This window comes from Trichechus manatus, unplaced genomic scaffold, assembly GCF_000243295.1.
Source record: "Trichechus manatus latirostris isolate Lorelei unplaced genomic scaffold, TriManLat1.0 scaffold00101, whole genome shotgun sequence".
NCBI classification, from domain to species: domain Eukaryota; kingdom Metazoa; phylum Chordata; class Mammalia; order Sirenia; family Trichechidae; genus Trichechus; species Trichechus manatus.
Window position 1 is genome coordinate 2,854,961 of NW_004444037.1, and position 23,159 is coordinate 2,878,119.

Below are 23,159 nucleotides of genomic sequence, written 5' to 3' on the forward strand. Positions count from 1 at the left end.
AGACAGTCTTTTTAACAAATGGTGCTGGCAAAACTGGATATCCATCTGCAAAAAAATGAAACAAGACCCATACCTCACACCATATACAAACACTAATTCAGAATGGATCAAAGACCTAAACATAAAACCAAAAACTACGAAGTTCACAGAAGAAAAATCAGGACCAATGCTGCAGGTCCTAATACATGGCATTAACAGGATACAAACCATAACCATCAACACGCAAACTCTAGAAGATAAGCTAGATAACTGAGATCTTCTAAAAATCAAACACCTATGGTCTTCAAAAGACTTCACCAAAAGAGTAAAATGATAACCTATAGACTGGGAAAAAAATTTTGGACAGTACAAGTCAGACAAACGTCTAATCTCTGTAATCTACAAGAAAATCCAACACCTCTACAACAAAAAGACAAATCATCCTATTAAAAAATGGGCAAAGGAAATGAAAAGACACTTCATCAAAGAAGACATTCAAGCAGCCAAGAGACACGAGGAAAGGCTTGTGTTCACCAGCTATTAGAGAAATGCAAATTAAAATCGTAACGAGACACCATCTCACCCCAGCATTACTGGCATGAATCAAAAACACTGGAAATAACAAATGTTGGAGAGGCTGCGGGGAGATCGGAACTCTTATGCACTGCTCGTGGGAATGCATAATGATACAACCATTTTGGAAAATGATATGGCACTTCCTTAGAAAGCTAGAAACAGAAATACCATATGATTCGCAATCCCACTCTTAGGAGTATATTCTAGAGAAATAAGAGCCGTAACACAAATAGACATATGCACACCTATGTTCATGGCAGCACTGTTCATAATAGCAAAAAGATGGAAACAACCTAGGTGCCCATCAGCAGACGAATGGATAAACAAACTATGGTACATACACACAATGGAGTATTATGCAACGAGAAAGAACAATGATGAATCTGTGAAGGATCTCATAACATGAATGAAACTGGAGGGCATTATGCTGAGTGAAATCAGTCAATCACAAAAGGACAAATATTGTATGAGACCTCTATTGTAAAAATCTCATGAAAAAGTTTACACACAGAAAGAAAAGAATCTTTGTCGGTTATGAGGGATGGGAGGGGTGGGGAGGAAATACTAAACAGACAATAGATAAGTGGTAACTTTGGTGAAGGGTAAGACAGTACACAATACTGGGGAAGCCAGCACAACTTCTACAAGGAAAGGTCACGGAAGCGCCACAGGCACATCCAAACTCCCTGAAGGACTGAATTGCTGGGCGGAGGGCTGTGAGGACCATGGTCTCAGGGAACATCTAGCTCAACTGGCATTAACACCATTTAGAAAGACAATGCTCTACATTTTACCCTGGTGAGTAGCCTCTGGGGTCTTAAAAGCCTGTGAGCGGCCATCTAAGATACTCCACTGGTCTCACCCCTTTGGGAGCAAGGGAGAATGAAGAGAACAGGATACAAGGAAAAGATAAGTCCAAAGGACTAATGGCCTCCACCAGACTGAGTCCAGTAGAGCTAGATGGGGCCCGGCTACCACCACTGACTGCTCTGACCGAGATCACAACAGAGGTTTCTGGACAGAGCTGGAGAAGGATGTACAGCAAAATTCTCACACACAAAAAAAGACCAGATTCAATGGCCTGACACAGACTGGAGAAACCCCGAGTATGGCCCCCAGACACCCTTTTGGCTCAGTGGTGAAGTCACTCCCGAGGTTCACCGTTCAGCCGGGGACTGGACAGCCTCATAAAACAAAATGGGACTAATAAGGCACAGCAATCCAGGGACAAGGACTAGAAGGCAGAAGGGACAGGAAAGCTGGTGATAAGGAACCCAAGGTTGAGTAAGGACAGTGTTGACATGTAGTGGGGTTCTTAACCACTGTCATAGGGCAATATATGCACTAACGGTTTAATGAGAAACTATTTTGTTCTGTGAACCTTCGTTTAAAGTGAGAATAGCAGCACAATTAGAAGAGCGTAGTCGATGTCACTGAACTGTGCATGTAGAAATTTTTGAAATGGTGTATCTTTGGCTATGTATATTTTCACCAAAAAAAAATAAAAGGTCCTCCAAGGCCAAGAAGGGAGCATGCTGACATGTCGTACAGTTGTTAACCAATGTCGTAAAACATTATGTGTACTGACTGTTCAATGAGAAAATATTTGTTCTGTAAACCTTCACCTAAAGTACAATAAAATAAATTAATTAATTAAAAGATAACACGCTTAAGGCACAAAGAAAGAACAGAGCCAAAAGGTATGCAGTCCCTATCAGGCATGTCCTCACCACATCTTATCAGTACCAAAGGAAGAAACATTTGATTTCAAATCCAATCCTTCACCTGTATTTTACTTTTCTTTTTTAGCCTTAAGAAACTATATTATCTAAATGTTGAAGAAAAACCAGGACTGCAAGCATAGCTCAAATACATAAGCATAATATAGATAACCTAACAGCTTTTATTTTTCTAGACAGGAGTAATGTCTTGTGGAGGAATTCGGAAATAAATAATTCTAACCTATGAGAATTTGCAATTAAAATGTTAGAACCCTTATTATAGTTAATAATTAAGAGCCATTGCTTACAATGCAAAATGTTACTCAAATTAAAAGCCAAAATTCTGCTAACAATACAATAAAGTAACAGTGTCAACAAACTATACTGTCTCCTTTAACAGTCAACACTTTCATATCTTCCACCTTCTCTGCACCATTTTATCTACTGTCCAGTCTCCTTGAAATCTCCTCCTGCAAACTCCTGACTCTCCTCATCAGTGGCTTCTCATATCTCCTCTCCTGATTTCTTTTTCTGCATGCCCTTAACAATAGTCCCTTAAATTCTGTCTCTGACGTTTTTCTCACACTGAATTCTCCCTAAGCAATTTCATGATAATCTCTAATTATCATTAATATAACAAAAACTTCACACCTCTAGACTGAACCTCTCAAACAACATTTGCAACTCACCGCTGGAAGATCACTTCTTAGATGTCCTGACAGCAACCCAAAATCAACATGTCCCAAACTGAATTTATCTTACTTCTAAAACCTCTACCTTCCTCTAATATGCTCTGAATCTTACTTATACCACACCTTTCTCCTCAATCACCCAAGCCACAAACACCAGCAATACTTTCAATTCCTCTTTCTTCTCTTAATCATTGCACATCCAATCAGTCATCAAATTCTTTCAAGTGTATTCCAGAAGGTACCTGAACCATCATTCTTTTTTGTTTCTATAGGACCTCATCTTTCCTCACTTAGACTTGCAAAAAGCCCTCTAAATTACCTCCCTCTAATCTGCCCCTGAAGAAGAACAGCATCAGGATCGGAACAAGACTCATTAACAACCTGTGATATGCAGATGATACAACCATGCTTGCTGAAAGTGAAGAGGACCTGAAGCACTTACTGATGGAGATCAAAGACCACAGCCTTCAGGATGGATTATACCTCAACATAAGCAAACAAAAATCCTCACAACTGGACCAATAAGCAACATCATGATAAAAAGAGAGAAGACTGAAATTGTCAAGGATTTCATTTTACTTGGATCCACAATCAACACCCATGAAAGAAGCAGTCAAGAAATCAAACAACATTATTACACTGGGCAAATCTGCTGCAAAAGACCTCTTCTAAAGTGTTAAAAAGCAAAGATGTTACTTTGAGGACTAAGGTGCGCCTGACCCAAGCCTTTTTTTTTTTTTTTTGAATGAGTAAACACTTTTTTTTTAATGGTTGTACTTTAAGTGAAAGTTTACAATTCAAGTTAGTCTCTCATACAAAAATTTATACATACCCTAATTCCTCCCTATACTGTGACAGCACACTTCTCCTTTCCACCCTTGATTTTCTATGTCCATTCAACCAGCTCCTGACCCTCTGTCTTCTCATCTCACCTCCAGACAGAAGCTGCCCACTTAGTCTCATGTATCTACTTGAGCTAAGAAGCACACTCTTCACGAGTATCATTTTATGTCCCATAGTCCAGTCTATAATCTTTCTCTGAGAGTTGGCCTCAGGAATGGTTTTAGTGCTGGGTTGCCAGAGACTCTGGGGGCCATGCTTTCCGGGGTTCCTCCAGTCTCAGTCAGACCATTAAGTCTGGTCTTTTTATGAGAATTTGAGTTCTGCACCCCACTTTTCTTCTGCTCCATCAAGGACTCTCTGTTGTGTTCCCTCTCAGGGCAGTCATTGGTGGTAGCCGGGCACCATCTAGTTCTTCTGATCTCAGGCTGATGCAGTCTCCGGTTTATGTGGCCCTTCCTGTCTCCTGGGCTAATACTTTCCTTGTGACTTTGGTGTTCTTCATTCTCCTTTCCTCCAGGTGGTTTGGGTCCAACTGATGCATCTTAGATGGACGCTCACTAGCTTTTAAGACTCCAGATGCCACTCACCAAAGGAGGATGCAGAACATTTTTTTAATAAGCTTTGTTATGCCAACTGACTTGGATGCCCCCTGAAAGCATGATCCCCAGACCTCCACCCCTGCTACTCTGTCCTTCGAAGTGTTTGGTTGTATTCAGGAAACTTGTTAGCTGTGGTTTAGTCCAGTTGTGCTGACCTCCCCTGTAGTGTGTGCCGTCCTTCCCTTCACCTAATTCTTGTCTACCTTCTAGTTAGTGAATAACCCTCTCCCTCCCTCCCCACCATCATAACCATCAAAAAAATGTTTTCTTCTGTGTTTAAACCTTTTCTTGAGTTCTTATAATAGTGGTCTTATACAATATTTGTCCTTTTGAGACTTACTAAATACACTCAGCATAACGCCTTCCAGATTCCTCCATATTATGCTTCATGGATTCATTGTTATGGTATTTTCAATCACCTTATATGCACGCAAAAACTGCACAATGAATAAGGAAGACCAAAGAAGAACTGATGCCTCTGAATTATGGTGTTGGCCAAGAATATTAAATAGACTATGGACTGCCAAAAGAACGAACAAATCTGTCTTGGAAGGACAGCCAGAATACGCCTTAGAAACAAGGATGACAAGACTTCGTCTCATGTACTCTGGACATGTTATCAGGAGGGACCAGTCCCTGGAGAAGGACATCATGCTTGGTAGAGTAGAGGGTCAGGGAAAAAGAAGGAGACCCTCAAGGAGATGGCCTGAGGCGGTGGCTACAACAATGGGCTCAAGCACACCAACAACTGTGAGGATGGCACAGGACTGGGCAGTGTTTTATTCTGTTGTACACAGGGTTGCTATGAGTCAGAACCAACTCAACGATACCTAATAACAATGTACCCCTTACACTGCTACCAGAATGATATTTCTGAAAAAAAATTTCTAATTGTATTACTTCCCTGCTCTAAAAGGCTGGATTGGTCATTCTTCTCCAAATAAGATTCAATCTTTAGGCTCTCTCCACACTATGATTAACAATCTTCCCTCCTATATATTTACACTGACATGACTACTGACTGTTCCAAAAATAGCATCTCATGCCTTCATGCCTATAGGCCCTGCTCAAGCCATCTCTCAAATGCAAATACGTTTCCCTTGACTTTACTCCAGTTTAAAATGCCACCTCCTGAATGAAAATGCCTCTAGACTTCCCACAGGAATCAATCATTTCCTTCACTCTGTGCTTCCAAAGCACTTTATACCTCTGTAATAATACTTTTCACATAGTCATCTTTTTATTTGTGTTCTGGTTTCTCACAACATCATAAATCCCTTAAGAAAACAGGCTGTATCTTATGGATTTTTTAATCTTTCCAAGCACCCACAAAAGTACCTTCTGCATGGCAAGATCTTAAAAACTGCTGCACAAAACTGAACATACCTGCTGGCAGTTCTCTGAATCGTAGATATTCCATAGACCGCGTGGTCACAAGTGGTTTTTGAGGATAATAGAGAACGTGGGCCAATGTGTCCATACGCACATGGAAGTTGGTAATATAAACTCCCATAGCCTGCTTACCCATAGCAGACTGGTATGTGTTTCTAGGGGACTAAAGGCAGAAATGAAAAGCAGAATCAATGAAAATTTGATTACCTCAAGGAAAAAGACTCTACAGGGTACTACATTAATCAGAAATGTAGTCGCTAAGGTTCTTCCCCCTTCCCCCTGAAAGATAAGTGATAATCATTGGAAATAATCAATTACGGCTCTTAAGAATGAAAACAACACTACACATGTCAAATGCTGATCTGTAGGAACACATGGCCTTTTCATTAAAAGCCTTTTCTCCTGGGAAGAAATACTGATTAATCTCTGATTTTTATTCTACTTCCTCCAATTCCTCACAAATCAGAAGATAAAAAGTGCTACCAACCTGGTTATGATCAGGAAAGGGAATAATAGATGCACAGACACCAAGGATCATTGAAGGATGAATCTCACAATGTGTGTATGTGGAACAATAAGCTACTTCTTTCTCCTGTAAATCATCTGGAGTCATTGCAAGCATCACTGTTTCTTCTTCGAGGGTATCAATATATTCTACTACCCCACTGGCCACAAGATCCTGCCAACTGGAAAAGAAGAATTCACTCAATTTCTTCATTTCCTGATTAACTACCTTGGTCTCCTAATTAACAAAGAGTATTCTTATATCTATATGCACTAATATGGAAAGAGTTCCAATATAAATATATCATTGTTAACAGTGGAAAACGCTGCCGAACAATACATATAAAGTATGAACTCATAACTATTTCTACTATTAGTTTGTTTCGCTTTATTTTAAAGAAACTGTATTTGTGTGTGAGGGGTGAGTATACAAGTATGTAGAATTGTCTGGAGAAATATACACCAAATTGTTAATAACACTTACTTTTGAAGAGTCGAGTATGAAATGGTGGCTTTTACATAACTATGTTATACATATTGTTTGGATTTTTTTACAATAAGAATGTATACATTCATATATTACTAAGAATAAATGTTTTAAACAGGTTCATTTTTTTATTAAATTTCTTATTAGGTTTTAACAGACCATAGGACTTTCATTCTTAACAAAACCCTACAAATCCCTTGCTTGATAACAAAAATCAAGGAAAACAAGTATGACTGTTAACCGGTACAGTTTCTTTTTGGAGTGATGAAAATGTTCTGGAATTAGGTAGTGGTGACAGTAGCACAACCATGTTAGTATGCTAAAAGCCACTGAACTGTACACTTTAAAGGAGTGAATTTTATGGTATATAGATTATATCTCGATTTTTAAATGCACACATTTTTGTCACTGCATGTTCTTACCTGTAGTTGTTATATTCTCTCTCTTTCAATTGATCAATATGTCTCTTCTTCAAAAGGAGCTTTTGTTTTTCCACAATCAGAAGTGGTCTACAAATACGGCCTGCGTCTGTATAGATACGAATCTCCCTTTCTCGAATATCTCTGATCATAGAAACCTATATATAAAAAGACAAAACAGTCTCATAAACTTTAATTTTCTCCATACCATTAAGGCTTAGCTAGAAGTACAATAAAATTACTAATAAATTTCTGGAGCAACCAATTATCAAATAAGATGGGCAAAGCTTAGTCTGTCATTGTTCCACATACTAGAAACTTAAGTATAATTTAAAATTTTGTAAAGGAAAAGTTCTAACCTTCGTAATTATAGAGCTGAACAACAGCATCTGGTAATAATGTCATGCAAATGAATGTGAAATGAGGGAAACATTTTTTTTTTTGTACCGGAAACACTAGTTTATGACAACTTATTTTGGTTCTTTGTTAATTTACATATACTTCACCTTGTAATCTTTCAATAACCAAGCCCTATATAGATTTGGGAGCCCTGGTGGCTAAGACTTTGGCTGCTAACCAAAAAGGCTGGCAGTTCGAATCCACCAGCCACTCCCTGGAAACCCTATGGGGCAGTTCTACTCTGTCCCGTAGGGTCGCTACAAGACAGAATTGACTTGACAGCCAACAGGTTTGGTTTTTGGTTTATACAGCTTTGCCTTGACCATACTTTACCAGTTCTAAAGCCTGACTTCTCACAATCACCTGTGTGACCAAAGGCTTGTCATCTAGCTCTTCAATAGCCATTAGCCAGTGACATGTGACTACCGAGCACTTAAAATGTGGACAGTCTGACTGAGATGTGCTGTAAGGGTAAAATATAAATCAGATTTCAAAGACAGTACAAAAATAAGTAAACTAGTTCATCAACATTTTTATATTGACTATAAAAAATAATAATGTTTTGAAGGTATCAGGTCAAATAAAATATATTATTAAAATTATTTCACCTATTTCTTTTTCACTTCTTTAATGTGGCTACTACAAAATTTAAAATCGCATATGTGGCTCACATTTTGCTTCTATTGAGCAGTGCTGGTCTAGAAAATAAAATATTCCTAGAAAACATTATCAAACATATTTTGGGAAAATTTGCAATAAAGAACGTAAGAATTATTTAAAGTACTGCAGAATTTCAAGTACCTATATGTAAAGAAATAAGTCAAAACAGAAAAAAGAATTTACAGTGAATTATCTTGGTCTAATATATGATTTTTTCTTTTAAATAGTATTTTATGTGTTTTTGATGAAAGTTTACACAGCAAATTAGGTTCCCATTTGACAATTTCTGCACCAATTTTTCAGTGACATTAGTTACATTCTTCATGACGCGTCAACATTCCCTTTAACTGTGTTCTGGTTGTTTTGATCCAATACGTGGTCTTGTAAGTCAATCAAGAAATGAATTGTCAATGAGTTGGAAAACTGAAAGATAGACTGGTATGTCCCCAAAACAGTATTTTAAAAAAGTGAGAAATGGTTTGTAATCACATTTGGGTCCTTTTATTTAAGAAAGAATTGGTACTACTTAAGAAAGGAAAGGATTTGGATTACTTGGTTTAAAAACAATGGTAAACCATAAAAGCCTGATTAAAAAAAAAAAAACACGGGAGTGTCTAAAACTAAAGTTAAAAGCCAAGAAACAGAAGAAGTTCCAAGTTCCTGGTCCACTTCCTTTCCTTGGAAAGTAATCTGAGTAGGAACACTGCCTATGAGGCAAAATGCCATGAGTGGTGTTCTAAAGTCCCAGAAAAGGTAGTGGGTTCAAATGCTTTTCCTTGAATTCTTAGAGAACAAATATTCCTAAAAAAATATAATTCTTTCGTCTTAACAGAAGGACATAAATTGAGCTGTTTCTCCTCAAAGGCCAACAGTATCTTAAGTTCCCAAGGGAACAGGTACTCTGTAGTAGGTCTAAAGAGAACTACTGACAGGAAAGCCTACCTAACAGGTCCAACAGAAAGCTACAGCTATAAATCAGGTAAAATAAAGACCCCCAGGTTATCAAAAAATATGACGAAAAAGTCTTCTAAAAAATATACACAATCCTCCTATTCAGAGATTCACAAAATCACTCTTCAATAAGAGATTTAAAGTCCAAGGACATAGGGTCCACTTAAATGTTCAACAAACATTTAGTGAATGTCTACTACATGTTAGGCGCTATGCTCACAGCTGAAAATACAAAGTCACATTCAGACGAGGTCCCTGCCTCTAAGGAGCTAACAGTATAAAGAGAGGCAGGCAGATACATTACTAGTTACTATACAGTATAAGTATTCTGCAAAATAAAACCCGTTGCTGTCGAGTTGATTCCAACTCAGCAACCCTATAGGACAGAGCAGAACTGCCCCGTAGGGTTTCCAAGGAGCAGGTGGCTGGCAGATCCGAATTGCCGACATTTTGGGTAGCAGCCAAACACTTTAACCACTGTGCCACTAGGGCTCCAAGAATTCTACAAGAAGTATTTAAGTAAAAGATGTTACAGCCACAGAGAACTAAATCAGAAGTTGGCAAACTGCCTGCCAAATCTGGCCCCACCAACCACCTGTTTTTGTGAATACAGTTTTATTGGTTTACGTATAGTATATGGCTGTTTTCACCACAACAGCAGAGTTGAGTAGTTGCAACACAGCATAAAATATCAAATATCTAGTCCTTTACAGAAAAAGTCTGCCAACCCCTGATCTAAAACAAACTAGGGGGTCACCCAAGGTGTCCTGGAGGAGAGGACAATTACTGTAAGTTTTGCTTAATAAGTGAGATTTACCTGAAAAAAGTAATACACCTCCTTCTCCTCTCCATCCCTTGTTTTTGGGGGAAAATAAAAGAGAGGGGACACAAGCATTCCAGGTTGAGGGACTAGACCCATGAAAAAGCAAAGAGGACTAAAATAGCACAAAGAATTTAATTTTACCCTAGAAAACATAGAAAAGCTGAAGAAGGCTCTCAGGAGAAAAAATGTGCCTAACAATCAACATTAACAAATTTCTCCACCAAAAAAAATACAGCCAATTTGGTTCTTGGGCTTTCTCTTTGTCCTGCCTGCCCTCAAGTGAAGCATGCTGTGCCTGCCCTCAGGCTATAAAAACACCAGGGTCAAAAACTAGAGCCTGCCTGCTCAAAGACGGCCTGGAGCAGCCAAACTCTACTTCACTAGGCATAAAGGCAACAAACCTATTTTCACCTACGCAGGCTCCAAGGTGTGGATGTAGGAGAATCAAAAGCTTGAGCCATATCCCTCAACACAATACACCAAAAGCAAAAGATCTATTTTAGGGAGTAATAAAGCTGATACTATATTTTAATAGTTAAAAAAAATCCTAATCCCAAAGCACTTCAATATCCAACCAAATATAAGAGAGTCTATTACAAGTGTATCACATGTTGTAAATGAAAATGTCTGGATTTAGACAAAGAATAAATCAGAGATTCTCCGTTTTACAAAAAGATTCACAAACGAACTTCTTTTCCCTTAAATATACTTTGAGTTCTAAAACTTAAATTACATGTCAAAAAATTCAGGAGCATATTTAAAGCATTAAAACAAGCAATATCTTATAATTAAATTAAGCTCAAAACGTCACTTAGAAGACTTTTGACAATATACATTTCACGGGAAACCAGTTCAAAGAAAAGATGTTAATGAAAAGATAACATTCACTAGTCTTGTGCCTTGCTTAGAAATCCTGTGGGTCATGCCCTCTTAGCTTACTTCAGACACAATGATGTCCATCTGACGCCGCAATTTCCTTAGGGTGTTCATAAGTTGTTCAGGATCTTTATGTATTCCAACCCAGCAGCCATTAACGAAAATCTTGGTTGCACTAAAATGCAAAACCACAAACATTTTGCACTTAGCCAATTCTATACTAAGCTATAACCAAAGACTACAACAGTATGAAAAAAAAAAAGAAAGAAAACTTATACACACTCAGCAATAGCTGCAGGAGAAATTTCTTCTAAATTTTCCATACTCCATTCTTCTAAAAATTCCAGAATTGGAGATGGTTGAGATCCAACTGAAATATAAGCCATCAGAGCTAAATTCTTCACAAGTCCTACAGCATGGCCCTAAGGAATAAATGAAGTATTACTCAACTGATTTAACATGCTTATCAAAATTCTTTTTCATAAACCTTTTTCCTTCAATTTGATTTCAAGATTTAGTATGCTAATTTTCTAAGAACAGATCTCTAAATAATATCTTTGTTCTAAACCACACTGCATAACTAAATAAAAACCTAATTCTAAAAGTAACTATGCTCTACATAATTATTAGCTGACTTATTATCCTCAACATAAATTCTAATGCATTACCTCTGGGGTCTCAGCAGGACACACCATTCCCCACAATGTATTATGCAACTGTCTTGGTTTTGCTAGCTTGCCATCTCTACCAATGGGAGAATTTAAACGACGAAGGTGAGAAAGAGTAGACGCAAAAGTCAGGCGGTTCAATACCTAGAAAAAAATAACAAATCTTTGGTATGGGCATTCCTGTGATTCACACTATCATATTTTTGGCAAATACTAAAATGAGCAAAGTCATATTTTTATACACAATCCACTGAGTGTCAAACTGTTCCTATCCCTCCTTCCTACATCCTTTTTCTGGATAATCTTGTTCACCCCCATGACTTAACAATGCTTTACAGCAAAATGGTAAATACATGATGTACAGTGCTAACATACCATACAAATGTTTTCTTCATGGTCTGTCTCCAAATACCGCATGTTAGTTCCATGACGATGGGAATTTTTTTTCCTATTATGTTCTCTGCTGTATCCCTAGCACCTAGAACATTACCTGGCATACATTAGGCACCCAATAAATGTTAAATAAATTAAATGCTACCAACTCACAATCCTTTGACAACAGCAGACATCACTAATCCATCCCAGTACTTTTTGCAGACTAAGATCTCTGAATCTTTCTCAACACAGAGATCACACATCCATAAGTAAAGTAATACAGCAGGCAACTCAAACTCAACAACCCTAATAACAAATTCACCATCTTCCTCTAGCCCTACACCAACCCAAACCTCCTTCCTCTTCCTGAGTCTCTTCTTGTCATGGTTAATGGCATCACCCTTTCCTGAATTTTCCTATCTTGAAATCATCTGTGTCTCTGTGTCTCTGACTTCCTCCTTCCACATCAATAAATGTATTTTGTCAATTTTTTTCAAATTTTCTCAAAAACCCAACCCCTCTATTCCCAATGTCACAGCAATAGACCAGACCCTTACCTCTCACCTACACTACTGCCATCGCCTCTTAATCCCTCCAACCTACTCTCCATAGTTACCAGAATTATTAGTACATATGTTCACATCACTCACTCATTTAAAAAACAATAAACAAGACCCCACTGAATACAGAAGACCAAGACATTAAAGCCCTTCTCAGTGAAGCGCCACGTCCTTTCCCTACCAGTCTCCCGACACTCCCAACATACACCCTCTCACCTCCACACCTTTGACCATGCTATTGCCACAGAATGGACCGCACGCCCCCAGTATGCTCTGCCTGCTGAAACGTTACCGCCTCTATAAAAGCCATCTGATCTACCTCTGAGAAGAACTGTTGCCTTTTCTGTACTCTAGGGAGTTTTCCACCATTCAACTAATTAGTTATAAAGTCCTACAAAACCTAAATTTATTTCTCAAATTTGATTCCACTCTCCATCTCTATTAAACTGCTCTAGTTCAAGCCCTAATTATTTCTCACCCAGGCTGTTGCAACAATCTTCCTGCCACCAACCTTGCCCTTCTCAAATCTTCTCTACACTGCTAATCACTTTAAATCTGTCTAAAAGAAACCCAAAACTGACCATGCCATTCTCTCTGAGCTGTTCCCAGCTCCCCTCTCCAATCCCACCTCCCACTTTGATTTGAAAATCCTGAACTGCTCTAGTCTCACACTCACACACACACACACACACATACACACACACACACACAAACTCATTCTTTCTTGCCTCCATCCCTTTGTTCAAACTATTCAAGTTTGCTCGTTTTCTGTGTGCTGCTGGCTCCACCCTCCTCCCCAACTTGGGCGATTTTCCAATAGCCTTCAGTATCTAGCTCAGGTGTTACCTCCTAAGATAAGACTTCTTTTCACCCTCCCAGGCTGGGCTATACGCCCTTCTCAGCATTCCCAAAGAGCAGTTGTGCATATCTCTTATTAAAATACTCTACCATGTTGTAATTATCCCAGTACAGACTCTAAACTACTGAAGATCAGGGATCATGTTTTATTCATCTTCCCATCGTCAACGTGTGGCAGAATGCCTGGCACCTCACAGGCCCCAGTAACCATTCACTGAACTGAAGTGGCAGCGTGGCATTTATATGACATAATGAGCTGTACATGGATGAATCTGCTAAATGTTAAGTTCCTTGAGGGCTGAAATGGTACCTCATTAATGCTTGTGAACCCAGCTTGACAAATGCAGAGTATACCTAATAAATCTTTATTGAATTAAAAGGAGCTGAAAATGTAACTTTGCTATCAGTCTTTCTTAAAGCATCTGGGTTTCTAGGGATCAAGCGCCTGAAGGTGGTGTCTGAATCCAAATCAATCAGGTAATACAAGTACAGATGTTTAAAAAAAAAGAGGAAATCCCAAAAAAATTCCATAAAGCTAGACAAGCGCATGATAAGTTTTCAATCTTATATTAAAAGTAAACATAAAAAAAGGGTCTAGTGAAACTTTTTTTTTAAAGCTTCTCCCCATTACTCCATCTGAAAAGTAGCTGTTATAGTTACTGCACGTGCAACAGACCAGTAAAAAAAAATCAGTATTAGGAGTACCATATTTTACAACAAAGAAAAGGAATGCCCATTTATTCTCTTGGTTGGCTTCTAAAATACAGCTTTTAAGACATAAAAATTTCACTAACATGGACTGTCTCACCTCCTAAGCTTCTACTCTAATTTATTAACAGTCCTGAGTTTCTATTCTGCAAATCATAAGTCTAAGTAATGCTAATGACTGCTAATGTAAGAAAAATTTTATTTTCACAATTCAAAAGCCCCCAACATTTGTTAGTTTTTTTACATTTGGCCAAAAAGAAAAGTGAAACAATTTATATTCAATGAATGAAAGAACCTGCTAGTTCTATAACATTCTCCTGTCAAACCTGCAGTTATAATTGACACCCTTACCTGAGATACTCCAGCTCTGGCTTGGTGAGCTTTCTTTTGATCACCCCAGTTTCCAGTAGCTAAAGAGTATTTTAGACCATCAGATATAATCCTTGTTTTAATTGCCAATTCCAAGTTAAAATCCTTCCCTCGATCAATAAACTTCTGTGCATAGATCCGCACTTCTTTAAGCAAATTCTTAAACATACTGCCAAATAAAATAGTGCTGTTTTAAACATTTAAGGCTCTACAACATGCATTCTCAATAAGGGAGGGAAAGGGGAGAATATTACTACTTTTACGTATAAAACATAGATATACATACAGTATATAAACATACATGCGGGGAGATTAGGGGAAAATGTCTAAAAAGGTGCTTAATGGGTTGATAATTAAAAAAAAATTAAAAACAGTAATCTACAACACACTAAGAGAACATGTGCAAAACACTGCTAATATTCATACACACTTTTTTGTATTAAATTGTCTATTTTGTTTTTATAAATATCATTCTAATTATAAAAGTGTTATAAGTTCATTATAGAAAATATGGAAAAGATAAAATGTGTCAAGTAAAAAATAAAAACCCCACATAACCCCAATACTGTGAGACAATCACTGCTAATATTTTTATATACTTCCCTCCAGCTTTTGTGTGTTTTCAGAAAATACAAAAGCAGCATTAATAAAAATGCCAATATCAGCACTTAGAAAACCAAGGCAATAATTCAGCTTTCTCAAATACTTTCTAAGGCTACCAAAGCAATAAAGAACATATAAACAAGTAATAACTTGTCCTCAAAAACTTGACATTTCAAGACAAGACATGAACCAGAACTAAATCTGGGCAAATAGCTAAGAGAATGTAGCTAACTTCATATGCATCCAATATGCGTGTCAAAACAGGTCAGTCCCTCCCTGTACAATGATCAATCTAAAATGAGATCTCCCTACTTTAATGATTTTATTCTGTAATTCCTTACCCTCTAAATAAGAAAGCAAGTAGTGGCCCAGCAAGATCCAATCTTTTGTTTCCATAGTGATCTCTGTCATCTAGTTCTCTTCTACCCAAGGCTGCTAGAAGTAATCTATGAACCATATACCTTCAAAAAAAAAAAAAAAAAAAAAAGACATAAAAAAGAAAACACATGGTTTTTGGCTGTTTTTCTTTTTCTTGATTTATACATTAAAAATACAATTTTTGACGTTTTTAGCTTTAAAAAAAAAGCTATCTCAACTATATCTTAGCAAACAACCTGAAACAAGGAAATTTAACATACCCCAAGAAATAGGCTTTTTTGGTCTCACAAAAGTCACTGACGCCAACATGCGGGAGCATTTCTTTCTGTAAGACCTCTTTTGCATATTTAATTCTTTTCTCTTTAGTAACACCAGGCTTTGCCCCTCTCGAGCCAATGAAATTTAGTGCAACGTTCTGTTCTTGGATAACAAAAGCTTCATCAAGAGAAGGTTTAACCTATCAGATAATTTAAACAAAAGGTATTTTCAAATTCATATTTTCACCTTAAAATTAGTCAACTATCGTTTACTTTATAACATGCTAAACATCTCTATGAACCTAATGAAAGACGGAAATATTTCTAAAATATCAAGCATTCACAAAATATTAGAACTAGAAGAGACCTCAGAGATCCAGAGAGCTGACAAAGTCCACTCATCAGTACAGAAAATTAATTATACTTCCTAAAGAAAATACAAGTAATTCCATCATAAAGAGCTGAGTATTTTACATTTCAATGATCATTGGCAAAAAATCAATTCAGAGAAATTTAATACTCAAAATATACTGAGCTACAAATGAAAAAATGTGCCAGATTATTTTCAGTATTATATTTTTAACCTATAAATAAAACCAGTCAATACTTTGTAAAGAAGAATATTGTAAAAGTACACTGTTAAAGAGACCTGCATTCCATACCTGCCACTAACTAGCTGTGGCCCCTGAGCAGTCATGTTAATCAGTTTCCACATCTACAAAGGGTTAGACAAAATAATCTCTAAATTCCGCTAGTTTTAACATTCTAAAATTCCAGTTTCCCACAATAATGACCCCGAGAAAAGAGGGGTATCATTCAGTAACTTTGGCCCCTGAAAACACACTTTAATACTATCACATATACTGAAATGTCTTCCCTGCCTTTTGACTTCCTATGCTAAGTCTACTTATTACTGATCCACGAGTTTAAACATTCACACTCCAATCATGGAATCGAATTTCAGAAAAAGGGCACATAAGTAACAAATCAAAGTGAGACCACAGATAGCAGTCAATGAAGGTCATCTTTTTAAAGGAAATTGCCATTGTTGCTATGAAACGGTTTTGTTGAAGTTAATATGGATTGTGAAAAAGGTATATAAATAATGCACTTTTAGAAGAAAAAAATTAAAGCACTTTTGCACAATGAATGGTTAACCCAGAGACCTGTAAAAATTTCCCTAAGTTTCATGAGAGCTGAAGGACCAAACAGTAATTTTCAAGAAGATAACATACATACATATAGCAAATCAGGTCTTCGACTTTAGTAAGAAAATTCCAATTTGAATTATGTCTGAACTCAATAAAAGTCAATTATTTGGGATGCCTTTTGGAGCAAAGATAACATGTATCTCTTTTTTTTTATAAATGGAATCAAGTTTTTAAGCATTAATAAAATAAAAAGACATATGGCTACTAGTAAAAGCTGAAAGTAAAATCTAACCAGAATCCATTTTTCTTGTTAACAACATCAATAAAAACTCTAATAACTAAAATGTACTCCACTTTCTGACTTTATGAAAAACATTTATCCGCATTTTACTTTATTTCACTGTAGTCTTAAAGACTCACTAAGCATAAATGTACTTACTCTGGGTAATTCAGGACATCTTTAAGAATACTGAGTACCATTCAGACAAGGATCATCAATAGAACTGGCTATCTATCTAGACTCAAAGAACCTTCTCATGAAAACAGTAACTCTACAGTGGAAGAACCTAGGAGATACCACTATAAAGTGATCAAAGTTAACACCATCAATAATGGGACAGAATGACATCTGTGACTCCTGATGTGATGACCTGAGAAGCACACAATATTACTTGCATATTTTCCCTGCCAAAATGCATAAACTGAATCTAGTTATGAAGAAAAATCAGAAAAACCTAAATTGAGGGAAATTCTACAAAATAAATGGCCTATCCTCTTTAAAAAATGTCAATGTTATGAAAGACAAAGGCTGAGGAAAAATTAAAAGAGACTAAAGAGACATACAAATAAAATGCAATGCATGATTCTGGATCACAACCTGAACAAGAGAAAAATGGCTATTAAGGACATCATTGCAACAACTGGCAAAATCTGAATAAAATCTGTAGGTTAACAGTTTTACATCTAGATTAAATTTCCTGATTTTGATCATTAAACTCTAATTACAAAAGTGAATGCTCTGGTTCTGATGAAATATACTCTGAAGTATTTAGGAGTAAAGGGACATGATGCCTCTAACTCTAATGGTTCAGAAAAAACGTGTATCTATAGATAGAATGATAAAGCAAATGTGGTAAAGGTAACAACGGTGAATCAGAGTGAAGGGTATAGAGGGGCTCTTTGTATTATTCTTGCAACTCTTCTGTAAACTTGAAATTATTTAAAAATTACAAGAATGGAAAAAAGATACCAACTACTGGTAGTCTCCAACTTACAACATATTCAAGTTATGACGAACTGCTCTTACAACTGTCCTTTTTTATTTTTTTTTACAGCTTACTGTTAGTGGTATGTACTACGTACAATGTTGCAACACGCAATTTGCTGATGCTGTCATTCTCAGATGTTCACTTTAAAAGACCAGATTTATGAAGATATGGACAATAAAAGCCAATCATAATGAAAACTAAAAACAAAAAAAGATGGATTCAACTTATGTCAGAGCTGACTTACAATGGAGTAATCAGATGGGAACCCTGCCGTAAGTCAAGGATTACCTATATTCACTTTTCCTTTTTACTAAATTGCACCAGACTGATGATTTTCATGACTCCTCACTACTGTTTCTTCTTGCTGCTGTCAGTGAACTCTGGCTGCCAATAGTTTTCATGTTTATATTACACAAAATTAAGGCCCAAGCAGGGCTGAATGCTCTCACTACACAGTAAATGGGCATGAGATTTGTGACAGCTAAATTACTCTTCAAAGTACTTTTCAACTATATTTAAGGTAAAAAACATTCAGTAACTTTAAACTTCTTGTACAACAAAATGAATATATTTTGCTTTCACATTACCATTTCCATCATCTCTGGATCTTCAAAATCATAAATAATATGCTCTAAAATATCTCTGTCAGACACAAAACCTAATGCTCTGAATACAATAATGATGGGAACTTCCTGCTTGATATATGGTAGAGTTGCCACAATGCGCTGACCAATTGCACTCTTTTTTGCACCCTAAAAAAAAAAAAAGACTAACATAAATACACAGAGCTCAGAGTCATGTAAAAACATCATGAAAAACATTTACTATATATGTTCATTGTACATATTTCAAAAGAGCATGCTTCCCATATTCAAAAGAACCTCCTATGCCTGCTTTTCAAAACCACTGAATAGGTTTACTATTTTTAAGCACAGACAGGTCATTTAGACCTGAGTGAACTTCCATTCTCTACTATCTGCCTGCCAACATTCTCTCAGAATTACCAAACACTGTATTTGGAAATGATCTCTGGCTTCAAAAGAATGTGAACATTACCCCCTCACCATCTCCCTGCTCCACCCCAAAAAAAAAAAGAAGAAAAAAAAAACCTTCTGGAAAAAAGCAACAGATGAGCAGTAAAAAAGAGAATATGGATAGATAAAATGTGGAAAAAAGCTAAGCACAAAATGAAAAATAAATATTATCTCAGAGCTGTTCTGTAAGGTATCTCCCTGTTGGAATGTTTTAAAGTTAACAAACCACTTTTTCACACGAGTTTCTTTTTTTCCAGTCTGTCTTTAACTGTACACACATACAAAACAAAATAAAAGTTATACCAATGACACCTGGTTTCTCAGTTTTAACCCTATTTCTTTCCTTCAATATCAAACTCACTCTATCTTCTCTTGGCCTCACAACCCTGCATTATAATGATCCTTCTAAGAGCTTCTGTCTTCTTCCTTAGAAACCTTACTCCACTTACAGGTTCACTCAGCAACTTTTTGTAAATGACATCCAAATCATCATCCTGATCTTTGTCGTGCACCCTCAGCTCACATCTCCATCTGCCATTTGGTTGTTTCTATTTGGATATCAATTCTTCCATTCAGTGTACTATTTGTTTCATCACAGCTTTTTCCAGAACAAGCAGAACATTATAAAATAATGCCTACATCACGTACCCTTCCCAAAAATCTTCTTGTTTAAAACTTAACTCACTACTTTCTCTCCAAAAATCAGTTCTTGTAAGTTCTCTCTTTTATTCCCACTGTCCCAGAGCCTTAGGAGAGAAACCATGGAATCCTGACTCATCCTCATCTCCTATCAAACCTATCACCAAATTCAGAAGATTTTTCTTTCTTTGCTCTAATTAATTTATTTTGCTCATAGCTGCCATGATAATCTCCCTAATATACTGTGTTCATATCTTTGTCCTCCACAATCGAGGCCAATGCTTCTCAACAAAGAATGCACATCAAAATCACCTGGGGACCTTTTCCAAATACGTGTACCCAGGCCCCATCCCTAGCCCTCATTTGAGACAGCAGATTTGAAAAGGGGGCCTACCCTGTGTACTTTAGAGTCTTAAGGTAACTGATGTAAACCTGTAGTTAAGAACCATTAATCCAGACCCAGTCTGATCATCCACCTATCACCCACTATTCAACACACTCCACCTAGCCCAGTCAAAGCAATCTTCTGGTGATTCTCCAAACACGTACTACTCGTCCCACTCTCCTCCACTGAGAATGTCCTTCCAGGAGGGGAAAGCAGAGCCACTGTTTAGGAAGCAGTATTTGTTTATGGTGATGGGAAATTTGGCAATGAATATGGGTGGTGGTTATACAACATGATTAATTTAACTGATATCACCAAATTATACACCTGAAAAAAAAAAATCTTTCCAGTTTCTCTCTACTTACATAAATCCACACCGTCTTTTAAGGTGTAAGTCAAGTCCCACCGTCTCCATGAAGCCATTCTAGACCACGCCATTCTCGTAATCTCATCCCCTCCAAGTTTCTATAGAACTGTTTTACATAGTCTGGAGAAAGATGTGGCGGTCTGCTTCTGTACAGATTCACAGCCTTGGAAACCCTATGGGGCAGTTCTACTCTGTCCTATAGGGTTGCTATGAGTCGGAATCGATTAGACAGGAGGGGATTTTTTGGGGGTTTTATTTCATATAGTAGGTGTCATTTCGCCTCTGCACTATGTTTCTATCACTTTATGGCTCTACTTTGTATTCCCCATAAAACCATTAGCTTCGTAATAAGGATTGTGCATTTTAATTCTCTCTCATAATACTCACCAGTGTTTTACACACAGAGGAACTTAATAACTTACAAATAAAGTATTACTATGAAAAACCAATGGAAACACTAATTACCAAGAAACAGTCAGTTCCATTTATAAATTAAAAACTATTTTAATTCTTTAAAACACCTACTCTACATCTGTATTTAACTTTAGGCAAATTAAAACTGTCTTATCTCTTAGGTTCCTCATCTTTATAAGGCTTATAAAGATGATGTTAGACTCTGCAGAACTGTTTGTAAGAGCACAAGACTGAAATCTAATGTGCATCAAAAGAAGTGGTTAAATAAACTATGTTACATCTACATATGGAATGTTGTTGCTCTTGTTGTGTGCCATTGAGTCCATTCCAACTCATAGTGACCCTGAACAGAGCAGAACTGCCCCACAGGGTTTTCCTAGGCTGTAATCTTTACGGGAGCAGTTGCCAGGCCTTGAACATCACATCTCAAAAAGAATGATCAAGTGTCAATAAAAAAGGATCTCCACGATGCATGTTTTTAAAGGATCTCAGCAAAGTTCAAACAGTACGTAAAGTATGCTCCCATGTGTATTTTTTGCATTAAGACTATTTCTGGACAGATTCATGAGAAATTATCAAAAGCAGCTGCCCCTGAGGAAGGGACCTGGGGATCAAAGGGAGACTACTTTTTATTGTATACACATTTTTGTACTTTTTAAAGACTACTTCAATAAGCGTGTATGACTTTTTCAAAAAATTAATATATTATTAATAAGTTAATGAATGAATGAAATACATATAATTACAACTACTCTGTAAGACAGTTGTAAAGATGAAATCAAACAATCTGAGTAGCGTAATTGGCACAGAGCTCAAATGATAGCTCCTCTTAGATTTCATTTTTATAAGAACATGCCTATGGTAGGCAGCTTGTAAGATGGCTCCCAATGATCCCTGCCTCCTACTATCATTACCTTTGTGTAATTTCATCCTCTTGAGTATGGGCTGGACTTACTAACTTGCTTTTAACAAAACGAACAGGCAAAAATGATGGGTGTCACTTCCAAGATTAAGTTATAAAAGACTGTAGTTTCCATCTTGCTCACACTCCCTATGGCTCTTCTTGCTTCTTTACTCTGATGAAGCAAGCTGCCGTGCTGTCAGCTGCTGTATGGAGGGGCCCAAGTGGTAAGAAACTAAAAGAGGCTTCCAGCCAACAACCAACGAGAAACCGAGACCTCAGTCCAACAACCCATGAACACTCAATCCTTCCGACAACTACCAGAGTAAGCCCTGAGGTGACTGCAGCCTTGTGAAGCAAACACCATGACTGCAGCCTTGTCAGACAGAGACCTCAGCCAAAGGACCCAGTTAGCCGTACCCAGATTCCTGACTCACAGAAACTGTGAGATCATAAATGTTGCTCTTTGAAGCACTAAGCGTTAGGTAATTTGTTGCACCAAACCAGCTGCCATCAAGTCGATTCTAACTCACAGTGACCCCATGTGTATGAGTACAGAACTGTGCTCCATAAGGTTTTCAATGGTTGATTTTTTTGGAAGTAGATTGCCAGGCCTTTCTTCTATGGCACCTCTTGGCGGTCTCAAACCTCTAACTTTCGAGTCACCAGCCAAGTGCTTTAACCATCTGCACCACCCAGGAACTCCATATTGTTGCACAGCAACAGGTAAATAATACAGTATCTAATACATAACACTGATGATATTATGCTCCAGAGAAGCTTTTCGGACTGAGAGTGCAGTCTGGTAAACAACAAAACTAGGCACAAAGGAATAAACTCAAACAATATTATCCCAGTTCATACCTGTCCTCCTCTCGCCAGCATGCTAACCCATATAGTACTGGTGGGCCGGGAAGAATTCTCCAGACATGATCTACACTCTCCTGTGTAGGCATATTTAGAATCCTTTTTGGCAAACACATAAACTGTGTTTGTTGCCATTTTCTCTTGAGCAATCAGAACCTATGTGGACAGTAAGACAGTTACAGTCATAAAACCCAAAAGGCCCTTGAAGTAGAAAAAAGAGTGTAATCTGCATCTTAATTTAATCTGATCATATAGGATATGTATAATTCAGCTATCTTTCCTCTAAATTCATCCAAAACATCACTGAAACACTAATTCTTGAACTTTACAAACTCCATCTTATACAAATGCTTCATAAAGGTAAAAAAAGTTCTCAAATTTCTGATGTATATTATATTATTTTTATTTATATTATATTATAATTTATTATTTTATT

General features: G+C 37.1%; 1 protein-coding gene across 2 annotated transcripts in view; it reads right to left on the reverse strand.

Moving 5' to 3' along the window:
• The window catches only part of POLR2B (RNA polymerase II subunit B), a 56,882-nt gene that overhangs the window by 17,273 nt on the left and 16,450 nt on the right, over positions 1-23,159 (reverse strand). For both annotated transcript variants that reach the window (XM_004382877.3, XM_023737309.1), the window contains exons 6-16: positions 22,721-22,879; positions 18,704-18,868; positions 15,701-15,897; positions 15,404-15,523; positions 14,442-14,628; positions 11,590-11,733; positions 11,204-11,343; positions 10,985-11,096; positions 7,216-7,370; positions 6,290-6,488; positions 5,797-5,965 (exon numbers count right to left, since the gene is read on the reverse strand). In XM_004382877.3, the coding sequence (XP_004382934.1) occupies positions 5,797-5,965; positions 6,290-6,488; positions 7,216-7,370; positions 10,985-11,096; positions 11,204-11,343; positions 11,590-11,733; positions 14,442-14,628; positions 15,404-15,523; positions 15,701-15,897; positions 18,704-18,868; positions 22,721-22,879 (1,747 nt within the window). The remainder of the gene's footprint in view (positions 1-5,796; positions 5,966-6,289; positions 6,489-7,215; positions 7,371-10,984; positions 11,097-11,203; positions 11,344-11,589; positions 11,734-14,441; positions 14,629-15,403; positions 15,524-15,700; positions 15,898-18,703; positions 18,869-22,720; positions 22,880-23,159) is intronic.